The sequence below is a fragment of the Thrips palmi genome, unplaced genomic scaffold (genome assembly GCF_012932325.1).
Source record: "Thrips palmi isolate BJ-2018 unplaced genomic scaffold, TpBJ-2018v1 HiC_scaffold_10, whole genome shotgun sequence".
Classification (NCBI taxonomy): domain Eukaryota; kingdom Metazoa; phylum Arthropoda; class Insecta; order Thysanoptera; family Thripidae; genus Thrips; species Thrips palmi.
In genome coordinates, this window is record NW_023144621.1 from 22666615 (window position 1) to 22688187 (window position 21573).

The 21573-nt window shown below is 39.8% G+C and overlaps 4 protein-coding genes across 13 annotated transcripts in view; 2 read left to right on the forward strand and 2 right to left on the reverse strand.

The window, feature by feature from the left end:
- Nucleotides 1-10: 10 nt before the first annotated feature.
- Nucleotides 11-1721, forward strand: LOC117652271. Of its 4 annotated transcripts, XM_034397064.1 has the most exons (5): nt 24-187; nt 267-642; nt 828-977; nt 1310-1428; nt 1612-1721. In XM_034397064.1, the coding sequence occupies exons 1-5, from the start codon at nt 113-115 to the stop codon at nt 1645-1647; spliced, it is 756 nt and encodes a 251-aa protein (XP_034252955.1). In that variant the 5' UTR covers nt 24-112; the 3' UTR covers nt 1648-1721. The 4 variants fall into 4 exon arrangements, with proteins under 4 accessions (XP_034252945.1, XP_034252972.1, XP_034252963.1 ...); XM_034397054.1 differs by lacking the exons at nt 1310-1428; nt 1612-1721 and adding an exon at nt 1121-1303 and having other exon boundaries at nt 11-187; nt 828-1022; XM_034397081.1 differs by lacking the exons at nt 1310-1428; nt 1612-1721 and adding an exon at nt 1126-1303 and having other exon boundaries at nt 11-187; nt 828-1006.
- Nucleotides 1712-4380, reverse strand: LOC117652264 (guanine nucleotide-binding protein subunit beta-like protein). Of its 2 annotated transcripts, XM_034397037.1 has the most exons (6): nt 4156-4377; nt 3477-3685; nt 3093-3203; nt 2812-3018; nt 2050-2190; nt 1712-1962 (listed from the first exon to the last, which is right to left on the reverse strand). In XM_034397037.1, exons 1-6 carry the CDS (start codon nt 4265-4267, stop codon nt 1786-1788), a joined length of 957 nt encoding a protein of 318 aa, XP_034252928.1. In that variant the 5' UTR covers nt 4268-4377; the 3' UTR covers nt 1712-1785. The 2 variants fall into 2 exon arrangements, 1 of the variants encoding a protein (XP_034252928.1); XR_004588147.1 differs by lacking the exons at nt 1712-1962; nt 2050-2190; nt 2812-3018 and having other exon boundaries at nt 3402-3685; nt 4156-4380.
- Nucleotides 4381-4498: 118 nt separating this feature from the next.
- On the forward strand, nt 4499-5976 carry LOC117652291 (33 kDa inner dynein arm light chain, axonemal). Its single transcript, XM_034397095.1, has 6 exons — nt 4499-4781; nt 4869-5012; nt 5083-5215; nt 5289-5434; nt 5541-5738; nt 5817-5976. The coding sequence occupies exons 1-6, from the start codon at nt 4683-4685 to the stop codon at nt 5850-5852; spliced, it is 756 nt and encodes a 251-aa protein (XP_034252986.1). The 5' UTR covers nt 4499-4682; the 3' UTR covers nt 5853-5976.
- LOC117652222 (protein lap4-like) overlaps nt 5953-21573 on the reverse strand; it is a 49425-nt gene continuing 33804 nt past the window's right edge. For 4 of the 6 annotated variants that reach the window (XM_034396979.1, XM_034396965.1, XM_034396985.1 and 1 more), the window contains 16 exons: nt 20285-20395; nt 19983-20162; nt 19760-19789; nt 19126-19284; nt 18910-19024; nt 18714-18841; nt 18460-18630; nt 18202-18360; nt 11015-12994; nt 10308-10503; nt 10170-10226; nt 9965-10085; nt 9792-9876; nt 9578-9688; nt 9275-9496; nt 5953-7719 (listed from right to left, as the gene is read on the reverse strand). In XM_034396979.1, coding sequence (XP_034252870.1) covers nt 7459-7719; nt 9275-9496; nt 9578-9688; nt 9792-9876; nt 9965-10085; nt 10170-10226; nt 10308-10503; nt 11015-12994; nt 18202-18360; nt 18460-18630; nt 18714-18841; nt 18910-19024; nt 19126-19284; nt 19760-19789; nt 19983-20162; nt 20285-20395 — 4086 coding nt within the window. In that variant the 3' untranslated portion in view covers nt 5953-7458. The remainder of the gene's footprint in view (nt 7720-9274; nt 9497-9577; nt 9689-9791; nt 9877-9964; nt 10086-10169; nt 10227-10307; nt 10504-11014; nt 12995-18201; nt 18361-18459; nt 18631-18713; nt 18842-18909; nt 19025-19125; nt 19285-19759; nt 19790-19982; nt 20163-20284; nt 20396-21573) is intronic. The other 2 variants (XM_034396973.1, XM_034397003.1) reach the window with 2 other exon arrangements.

Below are 21573 nucleotides of genomic sequence, written 5' to 3' on the forward strand. Positions count from 1 at the left end.
GCCGTCAATCGGCTCCGTGCATTGAGTCATGTAGTTGCGCGGGTAGCGGTAGGAGGACGCCACTGGGCGCCGTCAGGCTCGCCGTCAGGCCGTCCTGGTCAGAGCCGCGGGGATGGCGTCGCCTAGTGGGCCGGCACCCACACTGCTCCTCCCGCTCGTGCTGTTGCTCTGCTCGGGGACTCTCCAGGTAAACAATGCGGACTTTCGCCGGTACTTGAACAGCGTATCGGTGAGTACGGCAGTGACACGTCCAATACACTGTGCAGGTGGCGGTGGGCGGCCACGGCGCGAGCGGCGCGCGCACGGTGCTGCAGTCCCCGGTGGCGCCCAGAGACGCGGCCGAGGCTGCGGCGCGGTGCTGCGGTCCGGCGTCCGCGCTGCTCCCGCAGCCCCCCCTGGGGCACCCGGGCCCCGCGCGGTGCTGCGGCCAGGGCTGGGGCCTCCACTGTTGCATCGGGGCGGCGTGCTGCCTCGCCGACGTCGTGGTGCCCGTGCCCCCCGTGCCGGGGGTGCCCGGGGTGCCGACGCCCAAAGGGCTCGCCCAGCCAAGCTCCGCAGCCCTCGGCGGCGGGCCCTTGGCCAGGCCTGCCGAGCGCACCCTTTACGGCAGCGACCCCTGGTGGAAGAAAGACTGGGCGCAATGTGAGTGGTCCTCGGTCCTTGTCGTGTGCCCTACCACCAGTCACACAAGAACGGGTCCTCCGATACCCCATGCGCAAGAGACCACCCTGATGACGCGGAGTATCGGCGGCTCTCTTGATTTGTCACCGTTGGTTGGTGCTAACCATAGACAACATGGACCCCACTGATCCGGCTTGTGCCTCCAGGGCTCAACCTGGGCATCGTGCTGCTCGTCGTGGCGGTGGTGGGCGGCATCCTGACGTGCTGCTGGCACCGCTGGCGCCGGGACACGGCCTTCCACATTCGGCAGCAGCGACTGCTCGGAGACTCCGGCCTCTACAGCTACGGCGCCACAGGCGAGTCATTCAACGGTTTCATTTCCCTACGTTATGCTGACTATACTCTGACCAGAAAATGAAGAGCCCTGAGTCCTCTCAGTTTATGGCATCTGCCGCCTTGGTTAGCATTGCAGGTAGCCCTCGACCGCGAGAACCCAGGGCTCTTCGTTTTCTGGTCAGAGCAGGTCAGAGTATATATACGAGGCAGCTGGCTCTCTTCCTCCCATTGAGATCTAATAAGAGTGAGAAAGACAGCTGGACATTTCGGATGCACACAGCGTAACGAAACCAGTAAACGCCCTATTCGTGTATCCATCCCTCCCGAAGTATGTTACTGAGTGGTGTTCCAGGACCCAACCCGACTGCGCCGCATTACAGCAGCCCCCCGATGGCGTCACGATGGGTGGACTTCTCCTACAAGCCCCCTATGAAGAGCCACAACAGCCCCCTGTACAGACAAGGACCAATGGTGAGGCCGCGCCCCTCCGACAGCGATACTGGCGTCCGTCGGGTCTCACTTGTCTTTTCATCGTCAGATGAAGAGTACAAACTCGTTACGGAGTTCAAGCGAAAAACTAAATGGCCGGACTGAATTTAAGTGCCAAGAACTTAACAACATTGTTTTGAGTAATAGAGGTTTAAATTATTTCAGGTCTCTCAATACTACCCCCACCCTGCAGGTGTGTAGCTCAAACTTGTCTCTCCATCAGCATGTTCACCGATTAAAGGAAGTTTCAAATAAATGACAAGTCTCAATAGGTAGCAAAGTTATATATTTAACTTAAATGCAATGAGAAATACATAAACCTTGCCGCACACCATCGTCTTACCGGGAAGAGACAGAAACCTGCCATACTCTAATAATATTGTCAGAATAACCAGCAAACAGAGTCTGTCCATCAGTAGACCAGGCCAGAGACAGGCACTGGGGAGGCTCAGCCTTGGTGGTGGAAGATACGACTTCGGGTCGGAGCTCCTCAACCATGTCCTTTGATTCAAGATCCTAGAAAGATACAAAAGAAGGATAAGTATAGAAACTACAAACATAACTGCCACAGTTCGACAAACAACATATGAAATTGAAACTAACCCAGATCTTGATGGAAGGTCCATATGCAGCACAGAGCCAGTAACGGTTAGGGCTGAAGCACAGAGCGGTAATGATATCGTTGTGGTCCAGGGTGTGCAGATGCTTGCCATCATTGAGGTCCCAGAGCATGGCCTTGCAGTCCTGAAAAAGAATCACAGATCGTTATTTACTACAACTATAAGCAAAGACTACCTGTAACAGGTAACGGGTGACACTGACAACCTATCCTGATATTAATAAGCGTAGCAAAGCTAAGGAACTACAGCAGTCACCCAGCATCAGGATGGGCAAAACTACTAAATTTAGAGAAAAACTGTACTAGACAAGGAGTAACAAAACTAGATGAAAATCAAGTTTTAACATGACCTTTCCCAGATTTTGTATGGGCCAAAAGCGAAACTGGGAAACTGAAGCAGTTATCCAGGATTAGAATGGCCATTGCAACTAAATGAAAAAAGGAACTGTACTAGATTGGGAAGGAACAAAACTGGTACGGAAAACAAGTTCTGACAAATCCTAGCCCAGATTTTGTGTTGGCCAAAAGCGAAACTGGGTAACTTAAGCAGTTATCCAGGATTAGGATGGCCATCAACTAAATCTAAGAAAAAAATTGTACTAGATGAAGGGGAACAGAACCAGTATTAAGAACAAGTTCTGACAAACCCTTTCCCAGATATTATGTCGGCCAAAAGCGAAACTGGGAAACTTAAAAAGTTACCCAGGATTAGAATGGCCACAGTAATACGAGAGAAAATTACAAACCTTGCCACCAGAAGCACACAGGGAACCGTCAGGAGAGACAGTGACAGTGTTGAGGTATCCAGTGTGTCCAATGTGGTTGATCTTCAGCTTGCAGTTGGCAAGGTTCCAAACCTTAACCATCCTGTCCCAGCCAGCAGAAACAATGATGGGGTTGTGGTGGTTGGGGGAGAAGCGGACGCAGGACACCCAGTCACTGTGGCCCTCATCCTGTGTAAAATTAAAAAGAGCATAAAAATCCAAGCAATAGATTTCGGAGATACACAATATTACAAGATGCTTACAGTGATAGTGTACTTGCACTCAGCAAGTGTGTTCCACAGCTTGATGGTCTTGTCTCGGCTGCCAGATACAATCTGACGGTTGTCCACAGAGAACGCAACGCTCAACACATCCTAAAAACATTATAGTCGAATAAGAAAATAAGAAAGAGCACAAGCATATTGACGAATTTAAAAGCTTAGAGTTGGTAAAACTAATCGAATGAGGGGGACTGTTATCACATCTTTAACTAAAACATGTCGCAGACACCTGATGCATACTGAAGTGGTTAGTCTACCGAAAGGCTGCGCCTATAAGAGGCAAATACTCACGAGACGTAGCCCATGAATCTTCTAACTATAAAAAAAAAATTTCAAAAAAAAAAGCTTCCGTTTTGACCATCACACCTTGGTATGGTCCTCGAATCTTCTGGTAGAGCGTCCGGCAGCGAGATCCCACAGACGAAGGGTCTTGTCCCATGAGCCAGACAGAGCATAGTTACCATCAGAGGAAAGCACAACATCGCTCACAAAGTGTGAGTGACCGTACAATCGCTTCTGAGGGACACCATAGCTGTGGTCATCACGGGTCAACTTCCACACAATAAGGGTCTTGTCTGTAACAAACCAAGAAAGATTATAGTCCTGGCCGACTCGAAAACAAGATTCAGGAACAGTCGAGGAAATTTGGGGATGGCGCTTGGTCGTGCACACATGCAGCCCAGAGGTAAACACATCCCAGGAACCAGCAATGCCAGGTCGAAGTTTTCGTCTGAATTTGCGGTTAAAAATACCGGAATCGAAAAGGGGAACAGGAGTATCGAAGAGAAAGAGGGCAAAAACGTTAAGGCCCGAACCAGAACGTCACTATGCTAAACTAGCAAGGGACGTTAAGTCCTTAACCTATCAAAATCGCGCAAAGAATGGATTGCCCTCGGAGTACATTCGACCCTTAGGGGAGTACTCTCCACTTGAGGGAATTGAAGAAAACGCATGGGGACAAAATTTAGGGAGCCATAAACACATGGACACTGATATGTGGGAAAACCGGCAAAAAGCACGGCGCCGACGTGCCGCGCGTACGAACCTCGGGAGCATGACAAGATCATCTCCGGATACTTCGGGTTGGTGGCGATTTGGGTGACCCATCCATTGTGCCCCCTTAAAGTTCCACGCAGCTGGAGTGATTCCGACGACATTTTCAGCTAATTACAGCCTGACGGTCCCGATTCAACAAGATAAAATACACATCGGCTGCCCAGCACGAGCGCCACGAAGAGCCTGGGCCGGAGAAAGGACCGGAACCAGAAAGCGTTGCCTTGTCGGGCGGCAGCGGCTCGTGCAGCAGGCGGTGGCGTATTCCCTCGCCATCTAGCGGCGGTTGGCGGCAGTTCTGTGGACTTGTGGGGAATACCGGCTGCGTTCGGAAATGGCAGCTCCGTCTGGTTCCATCCCTCGCGAGGAAAGGAGATAAAATTCGGAAATTCGGAGATTCGGAAATCGGCCTTCCCTCGTGGGTAGCTATAGCAACGGCATCTAAGTTGCCCGATGGCGAATTTGGCTTCCTGATCAAACCGAGTTATTATTATTTGAGTTCTTATTATTATAATTTCAATGGCTGACAGAATAATCCCCTCTGTGAATTCCCTTGTGAAGTATGACAATGCCGTTCTTGTTACCAAACACACTGACAAGAAACTTCCCCCGATCAAAGTTGGTGTACAAGTTTCTTTTAACATTGTTTATGATTCTGAAGAAAAGTGGACATCCTTTTAAAATTGTATTTCTACCAAACTTTAGGTTCAGCCTGGAATCTCGGCATCAGCAACTGCTCCTAAACCTGGTACATCTGCAGCAGATCTGCGAAAAGAAACTGATGAAATACTCAATTCAATTCTCCCTCCAAAAGAATGGACCGAAGACAATCAGCTTTGGAGACAACAGGTTCAAAATTTGTTGAATATATTAGGATGGCTTGTGTAATTTGTGCAAACCTACATAAATATTTCAATAGGTTTCAAGCACACCAGCTACTCGCCTGGATGTCATCAACCTTCAGGAACAATTAGATATGCGTTTACAGCAAAGACAAGCAAGAGAAACGGGTATTTGTCCTGTTCGCAGAGAGCTGTACACCCAATGCTTTGGTTGGTATAGAAGTCAAGCCTTGTAGATTACTCTTCCTTCATCAATTTTTAATCAATATAGTTTTTTCCTCAGATGAGATAATTCGTCAAGTCACAATTAATTGTGCAGAAAGAGGTCTCCTCCTTCTCAGGGTTCGAGATGAATTAAGGATGACTGTAGCAGCATACCAAGCTTTGTATGAAAGCAGTATTGCGTTTGGGATGAGGAAAGCATTGCAGGTATTTAAGAAACTTTGTTCAGTGGATGTATAGCGGCAAAATGTACCCTCTTTCCCACACAATTACATGTTCTTAAAAATTATTTCTCCTAAATACATTATAACAGGCAGAACAAGGAAAGGCAGATTTAGAAAAAGATGTTAAAGATTTGCGTGACGACAAAGAAAAATTGGATAAAAGTTTACAAGAAGAGCGGACCAAGGCAGACCAACAGGAGAGGCGTTCAATTGAACAAAGGGCAGCTGAGGAAAAGAAGCATAGCGAAGAGATAACATTTTTGAAAAAGACTAATCAACAACTCAAGGTTTGATAAAACTAATTTTTAGAATGCTTATTGTTACATCAAATCTTCACATTGGCTAACTACTTGTGTTCTTTACAGACTCAATTGGAGGGTATAATAGCACCAAAGAAATGAGAACTCTAGGGGCTACCTTTAATTGTTGGCTCCAGTTCCTCAGCACAAGCCTTCCATCAAGCAGATACAATTGTAAAGGGTGACAAATGAGTAAGGCAAATTAAAACATTCCTTTTTTTGTTTATTCTTTGTTTTTGTACACAGCATATAGTTTCTATAACAGATAACACTAACCAACACCACTGATCAACCATTGTTGGGACAAAATGTGGAGTTCCTCACAACAGTAAATTTGCATTTTGGTCAATTTTAATCTGCAGTTCTCTGAAATTCAACATTCTCAAGCTCACAATGAACTTGGTAAAAACAGAAATTATAGAACATCACAGTGAGAAGACACTTTGTTTAGCTGCATTTGACAATGCTGAATAAGACACAGCTTAATTTTGATTATATTATTGCAGTCAAAACCACATTGAGGCATCTCTAGGCCATGTGAAATATGAATTACAAACTGGAATCCAGGATAAAGGGACGGAGAAACAGTGCATTTTGGGACGGATGGGTGTGAATCCGTCTTAAGACATTTGGCATCAACAAAATATAAGAACAAATTACAAAATTTATGTCAAAAAGTAGAATGACTCTAAAATCATGACATGAAAGGCAGGCAGAACAATCATTTTGAAATTAATCAACATTGAATAACAGAAGGATTACAAACTATTTGGTCAAAAGTATTGAATTTTTACAATATTGAAATGAATGGAACAAAGTCATGCAAAGATTCTTTGATCTGCATCAAGAACATTCCATAGAAAGTGTTAAGTAATCTCTAAGACTCATGAGGAAGGAACACACAAAGAAAGGCACATATAATACTGGGCAGTGGTCTTTTCAACCCACCATTAGTCAAATCTTTCAAAAGAAAAACACTGAAAAGCTAATTTTGGGGGAAAAGCTAACCCTGTAGCTTAGGAGTGAGACAATTAAAAATTAATTACAAGGAAATCATAAATTTGCATCCGGTCTCATCAGTTGTGCAAATTCAGATACAATGCAGATAGAATCACAGAAATTTTTACTGATTTAAACGAGAGGGCATGAAACACCCAACAACAGAAACAGTGTACAAAAATACAGGGCTTTTTGTTTTGTTTGGAATCCATGAGAGCTCTCAAATCATAAGAGGAATTAATTAATCAGTCACTTTACAGGCAGGAATTGTGATGTTCCAGGTGCTATGTGAATAAATGGCCTCAACAAGATATAAAGAGGGCATGTATCTTTACTTTGGACTCTCACATTCTAAAACATCCTTCCTTTACAATTCATTATAAATGGAGGGAAACAGCTGCACACAACAATCAACACCAGCAAGTAAACATCTTTTTCTTTACATAAAAATAAATACAATAAAACTTACTTAAAATCAGAAATATTACACTGAACATAAAGACCTCTTGGAAATAAAGGTAAGTTTAATAAAACTTCACATTACAATTAAAAATGTACATACACATTGAAAACTTAAAAAGGAATTATGTCCAACAGCTGAGGACCAAATAAATAAGAGTCAAATTTGAAGGTCGACTAATAATGTAGATAATTATCAAGTTCATGATAAAATCAATCACATGAAAATACACAAAATCTGCGAGATAATCTAGTGTTTCTTCTTGCTGCGCTTACGCCTCTTTTTCTTATTGGCGTTGTTGGGTTCCGGACCATCCTCTGTAGTAGGGGAAGTGGGAGTTGATGACGGAATGTCAGAAGACTGTTGCTCTTCTTCTTCGACTTCTTCATCCTCATCTTCGTCCTGTAAAGTCGGAGAGACTGGTGTGGCGGGGTTAATAAGAATGTGGTCCTTGGCTTCACCGGGACTGCAGAGTTCCAAAGATATGATCTTCTCACGTGTTGTTTCAACCTACACACAAAACAGATAACAGGTGTTATAAAGCAATCAAACGCTGTGGGAACAAGGAAAGGGGGACAATAGTAACACGTGGAAGTAATTTACATATTAGTTATGAATTTGTCTAGACAGTTAGAGTATGAACAATAGAACTTAGAAGAAACCATGCAGCAAATTATCTGAAAGCCATGCAAAAAATGTTACCAGTAAGTTTTTTTTTTGTCTCTCATTTTTGCAGAAGTTAAAATAACATGCAAAGGTGCTTTAGAAAGATGCTAGTTGTTTCATACTGCGTTGGCACATTTATACAGACATACATACACAAACAGTCAGTCGTGAAAAGGGTACATTGGGGTGTTTTTAATGATATTGTGTAGGTGTGTGCTGCAAAAGCAAATGACGAATCCAGTCCATTTGTAAAAGAACACTATTATAGAGAATTTTCTTCATTTCTAACATTGATTTAACAAATTAAAAGCAAGCAGGGTGATAATACAAGTAGGTTCCTTGGTTGTTTCAGGTGAATATTCCCACCCAATTTGTAGATGGAAAAAACTTAAGTTCTCTCTTAATCTTTTGCACACAACACGGAACCTGTGCAAAACATCCACTACCACTGTTGCAAAATATTCACATGTTGCCATACAACTGAACCAAAACAATATCAATGACAGCATCAGCGGCAAATACAGCAATAGCATCAGAACAAAAAGTGCTACATGCACAGCGAAAGTGAGATCGCCGTGAATTAACGCAATTTGTACCTCTTTCTCTATCAGCTTTTCAACGTATTCTACGGTGCGAACTTTGATCACTCCTGACGCTTCGTCCACATACTCCTCCGTTTTTCGGGTCACTTTTTCTCCAAGAAGTCGTTCAGACTCTCGAATTTTTGTGGCCCCCTCTTGGGCCCGGAGGGCCAGCTTTGGGAAATCAGCACTAGAAGGCCGTAGTAAAGCAGGACATGGCTAACGCAGGGAGCAGGGGGAGCAGTTAGTACCCAGCACCTCTCCGCACCATCAATTGCCAATAATTCAACAACTCATGATTAAACTTGTTTCAGTCCAAACACACAGTTATCGTTATCTTCCCTATTATTAGTTTGAGATGAAAATAGATAGTAGTTAGTGTAATTCAGAAGGAACAAAAACAAAAATCAAGTAAGCAGTTATTATATTTTAGTATTTGTGTAAGATTTTCAGATAGATTAATCATCTGCTGTATGACTGTTCCAAAGGATAAACAAACTTAATAAAGCATAGTTATGGTAAAGTCCCTTTTTTAAAAAAAAGGCACAAAGAAGGATGGAAGCTTGCATGCGAGAGAAAGGTCAAGGCTCCAATAAAAACATTTCTTTTTGAATTTCATGATGGGAAAGCACACCAACAAAGCATGGCATGAAATTATGACATACTGCACTGGGATACAAAGTCAAATTAGAATCAAGTTGATTCGAGTTTCGTACAGTATGATAACACAGAGAAAGCAGGGTAGTTTGGGATGATGAAAAACAGAAATAGGTAATGCAGGTAGAAGAAGTAGTAGAATACTATCAATGTGTACTCACCTCCAGCTCTACATTATTTTCACCATCAGGATACACACTATTATTGTGATGCAAATGGCTATTTTCAAAATTATTATTATTGAAGGGTACAGTGTCAGTTTCTTCTACACCAGAGGCTGGTGCTGGCACAGCTTCAGATTCTGGACTGGTGTTTGGTTTATTTTGATCATTGTCGATCATTTCACTCATTTTCTTAATAACCATTTGAGCTTGCATCGCATCCTGCAGGAAAAAAGAGAAATTGTTCAGAGTCCTGTACGAAACAAATAGGTAAAAATATGGAACAACGAAGTCAACACGCACCTGCTCCAGAGATTTAAAACGTGCTTGACGCCACGCAGCTCGTTTCTCGGCTCGTAAAGCACGTTGTTCAGCTGGAGAAAGTTCCTTGTCCTCCTCGTCCGTCAGTACACCCTATAAAATCATATTTAATAAGCCGATGTTTAAAAAAAAATGGCTTTTCCTGAACTCTAATCCTTTTCATAAGTATCAAAAATCAGAAGTTTAGGGTACTAACCTCCTGCAAAAGTCTCTCTTTTCGCCTTCTCTCCGCTTTCGCAGTGCGGACAGGTACTTCTCTGACAGGTGTACTGGGTGCGTTCCTAAAAGTTAAGAATAGGTGGATATTGGTAAGAAACACAGTACTCTGATTTTCATCCCTCTTAATCTTAAGTCACTTAAGTGTGGTACCTGTTCGAGCTAATGTCTGGTTCATTACAGCTTTCATTGCGATCCTCATCTTCTTCATCATGTTCAACCATGTTGGTCAGAGTCTTGAGCTCTGATCGAGAGAGGGATGCAATTTTCTTTTCTGTTCAAAACAAACAGGTAAAATAAGTGAAACTAGATTGAGTAAAAATGTACAAAATAAGTAGGAAAGCTTGTATGACAGTACCTTCTTCCTGCTTCATACGTTCAATCTCATCTTGACTTAAAAAGCTAAATACTTTTTCTGAAAATGGGTAGAAAGTAGTTGAAATTATAGAGGGGCCTTCGCACTTTTGTAGGCAATGAAAATGTATGATTGCTTCACCTGGTTTGGGAGATGGCTGATGCTGCTCCTCCATGGCTTTTTCAAAGAACTTCATCTTGTCACTCACAGACATTTTCTGAGGAGGGGCAGGAGGAGAAGAAACACTTGCAGTTGCAGTGGAGGTTGTCACAGCTGTGATATTTCCTGACACTGCACTGGAATTTTGGGCGGAGTTGGCAAGGGGTGCACTCGCAGCCTGGGGGGGAAAACAAACCATAAGAGTTGCTGTACTGTACTTTAAACCCTAAGCACAAAAATTATGCACTACATTTGACTAGTTGATTCAGATAAATCTACATGTGGACTGGCAAGTAAGTTGTACTTTACGATAAATTGGCACAAGGAAGATCAAGAATCAGTTTCAATTGGCTTATGAGACCTACAATACAACAGAAGCTGCAGAACTAAATGCTTTAAGTATGGTGCAGGCAAAAGTTACTCAGGGGTTTCATCATTTCGTCACATCCCACATCCCATATTTTTATTATTATTATTATTATTATTATTATTATTATTATTATTATTATTAACAATTCTTAAAGCCACAACCTGTCCAACACGAGTCCACACTGCATGCACTGCCCATGCACAAACCCAGTGGAACTGTCCCACCTTTTCTGAGATGCAGTTCATTGATAGCATGCAAAAATAATTAAACTTATTCTAAGATTGATGTGTATGGCCCACTTTGTTCTGCCAACACCCACCTGGTGTGAAGATACAGTTCTGTCCAGTTGGTTGTCCAGAATGCTCCATGCAGAGCGACGTGGGGATTCGGGATGGGAGGGGTGCAAGTGGATGGGAAAGGTGCACTGTGCACGGCTTGGCGATGCCAAATGTGAGTGTGCTACCATAGTCAGTGGATTCTGTAAAGATGCCAATACACCTAAAGCTGATGATGCAGACGGTACAAAATCAGAGATTTTTGAATCTGTGGGTTCCCCATACTGATTCTCACATGCAACGGGCATTGAATATGGGACTGGGCTGACTGTGGAAATAGGGAATATTGGACGCTGATCAGTGTCAGAAAGCTCTGTGAGAATAAAAGTACTTGTACTTGATGTGGGCATAGTAGCATAGCAAACAGGTGGAGGAGTATCAATCTCTTCAGCATCACTTCTGCAATTGCTAGAAGGTTGAGATGCAATCAAAGAATTAAGAAATGATGATGGAAGAACAGAGGGACTTCCTTTAGGTTCCTGACTCAGCTTAGGTGGATGGATAACGGAGGGAGGGTCAACAGATCTGAATTGTACAGGAGGGGGAATTACTTTGGCCTCTGCTACCTGAATATCACCCAGTTTATGATCTAAATAAGGCGGAAGGCCTGAAACTGTACTTGAAGGAGTTGGTATGCTACCTAGAAAACAATATGACTCAGTTGTACTAGAGCCTCTATACTTGGTTGGAGTTTGGGTTGAAGAGGGCTCATTAATTCTATAATTGTAACTCTCATCTAATTGCTTACTGATAATGTTCTCCCTAAAATCTACACTCTCTTGGAAAATTGAAGATCTTTTAGACTCTGCTTCGTACACAGAGTGATATTGACTTGAAAGTGGAACCGTACTCGGAGGAGGAGTGTTTGAAGGAGGAACCTCTTTCACTCTGGCAGCTGATGAATGTTCTTTTTTAGAGAAAGCTGACCTATATTCCTGTTCTGAGGAAGCTGATAAATTTATTTTTTCTGAGAAAGCTGATGAAAGTTCCCTAGTAGAGGAAGAAGAGCCAAATTGATTGCTTGATGTAATAGAAGATGGTTCCTTCAGCGAGGAGGCTGGGGCTGAGCTTAAGTGCCTGTATGTGGGTACTGAGGAAGCTTTCTTGTCTGAGGCAACTGAAGAAGCTTCCTTGTCTGAGGCTACTGAAGAAAATTCTTTACCCGAGGCAACTGAGGAAAATTCCGTGTTAGTAGCAACTGAGGAAAATTCCTTGTTGGTAGCAATTGAGGAAAATTCCTTGTTTGTAGCAATTGAGGAAAATTCCTTGTTGGTAGCAACTGAGGAAAATTCCTTATCTGTAGCAACTGAAGCAAATTCCTTGTTGGTAGAAACTGAGGAAAATTCCTTATCTGTAGCAACTGAGGAAATCTGTTTGTCGATGCCAACTGAAGAAAATTCCCTGTTTGTGGAGACTGAGGAAGATTCCTCCTTTGAATGCATCAGGTGTGAAACTAGTTCTTCATGTCCTGCCTTGCTCTGGCCACTAAATTTGTTAGTAAACTCTGGTTGATGCTTATTGTGTGCTTGACTAGGAGAAGCTGAAGAATAAGTACCATGTAAGGTCTCAGATGACTCCATTTTTTGAAATGTTGTCTCCCTTTCAAGATTATCCAAGGACTGAGAAAGAAGAAATTTTCCAGAAGTAGATTTTGTTGTATGAATTGGACGGTCAGGATGAGGGCATTTAGGAATCAATACACGTTCATCTATGGGTGTTGAAATAGCACTCTTGTAAGTGGAGTTTTCGCCTTGAGAGGTTCTCATGTTTTGTTTACGCGAAGGTTGTTTAGAAAAAGATTGGAAGGAGGTTTCCTGCAGAGGCTTATTAAGTGTCGATTCTGATAAAGATTTTGCACCAAGGTTGCCAGGGTTGGGATGGGGGTGAGAGGAAGGCAGTTTTTTGGGTGTGGGGTTAGAAGAAGATGGTGCTCCTTCCAATATCATGTTAGATGTTGGTGCGCCCTGTTATGCAATATCATTATTGCAGAAATTAGTGCACATGCAAACAATCCATATTGCGGGACATGCATTCTTCCAACAAACATCTTTGTTGATGTTTTGATAGAAGATTGCCCCCAAAATTTTGTTACCTGATGAGAAAAGTTTCCACAAAAGAAAAGTAAAAGAAAGATAAACCTCGATCCCCCAAGAATAGCAAAGTGCAAAGAGCACTTATTGACAAGAAGTAAAAAGTATAACAAAACCAAAAACCGAAAAAAAGGAGGGAAAAACAAATAAAGGAAAACAATATGAAAGCAAAAGGAGAAGCATTGATCAGCAAGGGCTACGTGCGTGAGCTCCTAAGTAATTGAGACATTGTTGAATCAAAATGATCACATAGCGGTAATAGAATAAATATATTTTGTGAGATACTTTGGTAACTAATATACACAAATAAAACATTTCAATACACTATGAAATAATACAACCATGGCACTTAGGTATAGCTAAATCATAGTTTGATAAGATTAAGCACTGTTACAACATAAATTGGTCCAAAATTGTAAAAAGTTAAGAATAAACATAAAGTAAACCTTTGTTGTACTGAAGAGCATTTTGAATGTGAATAATCACAAAATAGATCGGCCCTTGGTTCATATATATTCACTTAAAGAAAGTTTGACACAAGAATACCTTCACATTCTACAGCTAGAAATCTAAAAAAGTTCACAAAAAAGAATTTCAATGAGTTAGCAGGGATCATAATATAAATATAATAATAATAACTTATACTAGTACTGAATTATATTTGAAAGACATTCAAGCGTAACACAGCGAACAATTTTGATATAATGCTTTGGTGATATACATACACACTACTCCAGAAGGCAATGAGGGATTTCTCTCTCAGTGCACAGCACAACTCTTCAAGAGGCAGTTGTGTTAAACACAAGTGCACAATTAATTTAACACAATTTAAAATGAACAACAACAAATTTATTAAGAATGTATAATTACCCTGTTGAATGTAATTTAAAATGCATGACTGGATGGGGAAAAAACAGAGAAAACAAACAAACAAGTAGCCTTTGAGACACAACCGCATTCACAAAACATCTTCAAGTCCAAAATAGATATGATGAAAAGTGAATCTATTTTATCTTGACTTACACTGTCAGTGAGCTCTCTTCTGAAATGAGAAAATGAACACGAACTCTCTATGACCAAACTAAAGTGACACAATCACACATTGAGTGTGAGGGTTTTCTTAAGTCCTATGTTGAAACATGGGGCCATTACCACTTGTTACAGTTGACATGCTAAGGCATCAGAGCATGTCAAACAACCTACTTGGACCCAATGTGTCACTCCAAAAATAAATAGGTAAGTCCTATATTACAACAACTTTTGTATCAAAAAATTAGAACCACAGATGAACCCAGGAAAATATACAAAAATGGGACCCATCCACTAACACACAACGAGCAACACTGGAATTTATGGAAAGGAGACAACTAATATTATTCCAACTTCCACTACCATTCATGAATTTGTGTATAAGTAGGGATGATGATGTCACTGATCTCTTCTTAACGCACAAAAAGAAACCAAACTCCAAACTTAACCAATGCATCAAGACATCAATTAAGACACCCCATAAAATCTTGGCTTCATAAAACATGTCAATACAACACCAAAAATACTTCATGCTCCATTTTAATTTCATATGTTAAAGCAATAAAATTTAAATAACCGCCACCACCACCACTGTTACACACGAAAAACGAGGTTGAAACTCAATGTAACTAAAGTATCCATTCTTGCACATCATTGGCCTTGTTATGAACAAGAGCTGTTAAAGTCTTTAAAGATACAAAAACAATTAAAATCATGTGTTTGCTTTTCTTTAAGACAAGACAAAACAAAACATTCAAAACCATTTTAATCTTTTGCAATGGAAATACTTAACAGAACTAATAAATATTCAACTATTTACAAACCACATAAACCTTAACTAATATCACAACAATATGAAGAGAAGAAAAATGGAATTGGGCGCAAGACACTGTGACCATTACAGGGGCATGGTCATAATAATATCAACACCAACTTAGGAATGCTGCCCTATTTTACAGAAGCACAAAAGCCAACAACAATCATTGAAATGTATAAGGGGGAGTCCACATATTACATAGCACCTCCTGTCCCTCTTGACAGTCCATAAGGAACACCACAAGCGCAGATCTACAAAAATAACTTAGGTAATATGTGGGTGATCCCTAATGGTCCTCCTATCAACATGGAAAATTTTCGTCTAAATTATTATTTCATGCCATGATCTAACAACCAGTAAAGCTAAAACTTGTCAATACACACTCAGGCAATTTTTATCAGCTTCTATGATATAACAACAAAAGCATTAACAGTATGAGTACATGGATCATAAAAGTGTTACAATAAAATTAACAGAAGTAAAAACCTGTAAAGTTACTGCCAAAGGACACTTGTAATACATTTGAAGAAGTACAAGAACAAGTGTATCAGAGTGCCAATAGTAGTGGCAGCAGCAGCAGCAGGACACTAATACAAACATCAAAAGCTTGGCATAAACTAAGTCCCCTGAAATCTGGTCTCAAATTCATAACGATAAAAAAGGATGAGAGATTTCTAGTTAAGAGCTCCTTTCTAGGTCAGCCAGACCACTGCTTAGAAAAAGACAACAACAATAATGCATGAGAGGAGGGGAATGGTGTACATTGGGGGGGACTTCAGACATTAGTGCTATGAGACCGAAACAATGAAGGGTTCTCTGGCATGGCCCATATCTAAAACGCAAAAGATACACATCAAAAATATAATTGTAATAAATGCTAAAAAAATTAAAATATTTCAATTACTTTTTGGATAAATGTTGTTGCACTTGTAACCTCTAGGGAATTGCAAAGGAGATTCATTGTAGCCATAAGAATTTAAAGAACTGATTGTGGTCATATTGAAAATGTGGTGAAAAAACAAAAGTTTATGGTACTGGCACTCCCACTAAGAGAAATATCAACCTAACCTCATTAAACTTGTCCTCCAGGTGTTCATTAACATTCAAATGCCAAGAAACAACAAAACTGAGACAACATGAAAGAGGGTGCCCGACCACCCTAGTAGTGGTTTACACAGCATGGTCCCCAAATATCGAGAACAGCCCTGAGGTTCCTACTTCTTTTTCCACAACCCTTTACTGAAATGCATTTCAGGGATGTCAAGAGAAGAGACAGGCTTAATGAGAACACGGAATATAGCAAATGCTAACAAACCAATATGAGCATTAAACTAATGAAACGTAAATGATAACATCATTGACATCGGTTACTGAAAAACCATCAGATGAAGTATTTCGCTCAGGATAAAAAATAAGAAGGAAAGACAATAGGGAAGTTTTCCTTAGCTTTGAAAATTTCAAAAAAATATTTTAAATTAGATTTCTGGAATATTTTGAATGAAATGACTTAAACACTAATTGAATTTGAATATAAATGAAACAAGATGAACAGGATTAGGTGGATCATTTGATTTGATTATTGCCTTCGTAGAAGGACACATGTACCTTTCACAATATACAGTAATAAACCAGTATCAAAATTAACTCGAATTCAACGTCATATTGAATGCTGGCTAATTGGCGTCTTCATATTACTACGTATGTCCAAACTGGATCTAAGTGAGTACACAAAAGGAAAGGAAAATGAGTGGAACGCATTACAACTACATACCCGTAAAATGTGGGAGAGAGTTGGTGATGGAAGCCACAACAGTACTCAGCAGTTTTAAATACAAGTTGAATGACCAACCCATTCTTAGTACAAGGAAAGAGAGTAAACTTCGAACCAGTTTCAAAAATACCAGAACTGGACATGAGAATAAGAAGCAAAATTCAAAGGAACATATTTAGATAAACAGATTTTGAAAAGCCTAAAATCTCTTGGTATGCTATGAAGGAGAAGATTCCTGAAAAATAAAACCGACCACAAAATCAGAAAAAGAGTAAGAACATGAAGGAGGACATAGTTAAAGTGAGGGTTAGCTGCAGTAAATGCCTTAATTTTATGTGTGCAGAAGCCAATGAAAAACGAATTTTCTAAGCCACTTTTCTGGTGAAATAATCAGCTGCACACCTTTAAATTGAAATTTCTGAATAGCAACACGAGATGCTGCAAAAGGCACAAGTTATGGTATTGATAGCTGCTGAAAATTACTTATATTGTCAGTTAAAGTAAAGAATATTATTAACTAAAAATGACTACAGTACAACCATGCAAAATCAACAAGACAAGATAAAATCAGAGAGAAAAAACAAAAAAGGGAAACAGGCAAAGCAATATGTTACTTCTTGGAAAATAAATAAATTTTTTTGCCTTAGTAAAGATATGCAGCTTGATGGTTTAATCTAAGACAACCAACTTGTAGCAAAAAATTAATGTAATAGTTTTTAGATATCAGCTTATTTTGTTTGGCTTTAAGAATTTCCTATACTATCTGCACATATCTAGAGCACACAAAGAATTTGTTTTCTAATCTAAGAACACTTCAAACAGAACTATGCGGCTCCCATGCTTTCAAGAATTAATGAAGGCAGATACAAGCATCTGGACAGTTTGCTGATCATTGAACAGACAGGTAACAGTAAAATTCACAGAATCCTTTTCTTTGCAAAATTGCAATCGAAAAAAGAGTACAGCCAGACTCACAATTTATGGAACCTGGAACATTATGTGCTGAATTTCTTCATTCAATTAGATTTTAAAACGATCTTCACAGCTTGTGCTTCCAGCAAATAAAACTTAAAGCTTGCATCCAGATAACAAAACCATGCCGGGCTTCACATAAAACATGAAATGTTGCAAGCTATTGTAATTACTTTGCTTGGAGTCATGAAATAATTTTAAAATTAACAAGTAAAATCATTTAACAGTTGTAGATTTAACCTACATGACAATAACAATAACTTAACCTTCAGACTGCTGCTGAACATGCACAATACGTAAGCCAGTGCAAACTACTACATGCAAAATAAGAAAGAACTAAAGCAAGGCCAAACTAAAAAAAACAACATAATTTTATGTTTAAGTATAGAGCATGCACAAAAATAAACACTAAAATCCATTTCACATGAAAAAGTGGAAACAAGACTAATTAGTTGTTTTCTTTACAGGCAAATATGTGGTGGATTGACTTACCAGGCTGGTTTGAGGTGCTAAGGTATGTTTGCTCATGACAATAGTAGTCGTTTTCAGACTTTCAGCAGACTTCGGTCCTCCAGGAGATTTAGGAACCAGTAATTCAGTGGGACTTGATGGCTTAACTAACATTTCAGCAGCTCTGACTACATCGAGAACCTGAGAAGAAAAGAAAAGGACATGAGATTAACACATTAAGATTCAACAGAGAATATTTAAAAACAAAAACAAACGAAGTATCACTGGGAGTGGCCATACTCTTTCTGGGGTTGATTTCTCCCTGTGAGGTTCTAGTTGCATATCATTTTGAGCAAGCTGTAAGGCAACTTGCTGTTCCCGTTCCCGTTCTAATTCTCTTTCTCTTAGCTCTCGTTCCCGTTCTTCTTGCTCTTGTTCCCATTGGACAAGTTCTTGCCGCATTTGCTGCTCCTGTAAAAATTTTAACAATTTTTCATAGAAGGAACAGAATGTGTACCCAATGTACAATTGCAAACAAAAGTCAATGGACTAACCTGTTTGAGTGTTGCAGAATCTTCGTCTTCCCTGTCGAGACTTGAGACACTTTGAGATATGGATTTGGACATCTCTTTGGTTATTTTGCCCTCAGATATTAATCTTTCAACTTCAGCCCTGTCATATCCTGTGGATAAAATAATGGTCAGTCGGAAGTTTACATTAAAGGAAGCACCAGAGCACTTGACAAAATACCTTTACAAACTACAAGTCGAATAGTGTTGCCTGCACAACGTAGTGCATTCACTGCTTCTTGGTGAGAAGCTCCCAATAAAGATGCATTGTTGACTTCTAATAACCTCATTCCCACCTTAAAACAAAAACACGCAAAATAAATAATACATTCATAACACAGTTACCCATAACCAATAGAACAGAGACAGAGCAATCCCCGTTTCTTTTGAGGCATACCTTTAATCTGCCATCTCTTTTAGCAGCCCCACCAGAGTTAATTTTTGATATGAAAACACCTTCATCGGTTTTGTCAAGAGGGTTCCCTCTGTGGCCTCTGAGACCTCCTTTGATATGCATTCCAAGTTTCTCACCATCTTGCTTAACAATGGTCAACTCCTTTAGGAAAGAAAACAAGCAAAAATGTGAGATAAGGACAAAAAGTAGAGAAATACCAAATGAAAACAAAGGAGAAATGGCTGTAACATAATATTTTACATGCATTAATGTACAAAACAGCACGAACATTTAAAGAATATACAATACATAAATCTAATTGTTGCAAGGGCATCAATGTAATGTATTGCAATACACATCTGAAGTCTCAAATGGTTTTCAATAAATATAAGATAATATTATAAAGTTTATGAATGTATGAATTTCACATATTGTGTTAGAAACCTTAGCACATTCATTCTTGATAAGGACAGTAAAATAGTCTAAGGAACTGTACATGCACAATCATAAAAATTCTCTAATTCCAGAGTGATACTTCATGCTTCATGGAAACACTAGAAAAATGGCTTTGATATAAAAAATGAGATAAGCCAGTGACAACATAGAGAATAAAATCTTGATACTCGTCACAACTCACCATAGAAGGCACATATTCTATGTTTGACAGCTTGCAAAAGAAATACCCAAATGACAGTTAACAAATCTACCCACAGTTGTATTTCACTAGGCAAGTTCGAGATTAGTTGAGCAAAAGTCTTTTACGACAAAAAGAGGAAGGTGTGTGTGCCTCACTTAAATAACGTCTAACATAGGAATCTCTTAAAATTTAAAAGTTGAAAACCAAAGGAAAGAAAACACACCTGGAAACCATCAGGAACCGGATCATGTTGAACAAGAAGTGTTATGGAATTCCCAGGCTGTAGGAGAGTCAAGACTGCTTCCTGGTGAGTACATTTTGTTACATCTTCACCAGAGACCTCAAGAATTCTGTCACCCATGCGTAGAGCACCAGATTGTGCTGCAATACCCTCAGGTACAATCTGCAAAGTAAATTCAAATATTTTTCAAGATTAAACTGAAACACAATTCCTTTTTTTTTCACTCATGAACACTTTAGTGATTGATTGATTTACTATAATAATACGGTAATGATAATAATTACATGTGAGATAAAGATGCCTGGCTTTCCCCCTCCAAAAGGGACACAAGAATGATCAGTTCCACCTATGATACTGAATCCAAGAGATCCTCCATCTTTCACTAATGTCACCTCCTGAAACATTAGAAACACCAGAGAAATGAAGCAAAGAATGTACAAATCATTACAAACAACTAAGCTGAAATCAGAACCCTCAAGTTGGAAATAAAATGTTGTATCAGGTATTGCTAGTCATTCAAAATCCAATTTTAAGAAGAATATTAAGCAGGCGGCAGGTCAGAAGTAGGTGCACTTAAAGATTGCAAAGGTGAAGACATTAACAAAACACAAGTGTAAAAATATACCTTTCATGCGCAACCTACAATCTACAGACAAAAACAATAGGAATGTACAGTTGACAAAAATTATAGGACTAATCATGCACACATCTATTTTGTCATGAAATGAATGAAATAAAGACACCGGGATTCAGTAAAAAGTATTTGAAAGAAGATCGTAGTACCATTGATAGATAGAAAATAATAAATCCATGAACTAAGTCAGTCCAAAGCTATAACAAGACTGGGTTTCAACTGAAAAATGAGGTTTCGATTAAGTGTTGGAAAGGGGAAAAAATCTACAGATGTCTTCCACCATAACACCACCAACAACAAAAACAGGCATTTCTTAAAAGTTACAACTTTAAAAAAAAAAGTTTTACAGTGTAAGGGATTGAAGAGAAAACAAGGTACAAAAACATTTGACTGCAGAATCGAACAAGGTTTGTCTCTTTTGTTGTAGGTCTGAATAAAACTCATCTGATCCATTAAAGCATAATTTAGAAAGAAAAAGATAAAAAATAAAAGAAAGCAAAGGCAAAATAAAAGCTTGATATTAAGGCATAAGCCTTGTCCAGAGCTATCAGTTTCAAGATCACAACTTACAGGGTATTGAGCATCTGCATTTGCAGAAATAGCAAGAACACCAAAGCCATGCAAGCAGACTAAGCAGTATATCAAATAATACTTGACAGAGTTTCACTTAAGCAACAAATCAAAACAGAATGCCAAAACATAAGACAGACAGGGATGCCACAAATCTTCAACAACTGGATAAGTTAGGACCTCTTTCATGTAGTTTTAAAGCAAAAGGGGGCAGAAAGTACCTATTTAATTCAATATAAAAAGACTAGAAGCAATTTCAAACAAGTACAGTGGGTCCCGCCTATAACGTTGCGGCCGGCTTGCACGGTTAAACAACGTTATAAACGGGAAACGATATAAACGGTAGAAGGATGAACGTGATTTTTGACT

Coding starts and splice junctions, on each gene's coding strand:
- LOC117652271 (XM_034397054.1), top strand. CDS start 113: ATGGCGTCGCCTAGTGGGCCGGCACCCACACTGCTCCTCCCGCTCGTG. Junction 188..266: donor TCTGCTCGGGGACTCTCCAG/GTAAACAATGCG, acceptor TACACTGTGCAG/GTGGCGGTGGGCGGCCACGG. Junction 643..827: donor GAAGAAAGACTGGGCGCAAT/GTGAGTGGTCCT, acceptor TTGTGCCTCCAG/GGCTCAACCTGGGCATCGTG.
- LOC117652264 (XM_034397037.1), bottom strand. CDS start 4,267: ATGTCGTCGGAATCACTCCAGCTGCGTGGAACTTTAAGGGGGCACAAT. Junction 3,019..3,092: donor AGTGCAAGTACACTATCACT/GTAAGCATCTTG, acceptor AATTTTACACAG/GATGAGGGCCACAGTGACTG. Junction 1,963..2,049: donor GACCTTCCATCAAGATCTGG/GTTAGTTTCAAT, acceptor GTATCTTTCTAG/GATCTTGAATCAAAGGACAT.
- LOC117652291 (XM_034397095.1), top strand. CDS start 4,683: ATGGCTGACAGAATAATCCCCTCTGTGAATTCCCTTGTGAAGTATGAC. Junction 5,013..5,082: donor ATCAGCTTTGGAGACAACAG/GTTCAAAATTTG, acceptor ATATTTCAATAG/GTTTCAAGCACACCAGCTAC. Junction 5,216..5,288: donor GCTGTACACCCAATGCTTTG/GTTGGTATAGAA, acceptor TTTTTTCCTCAG/ATGAGATAATTCGTCAAGTC.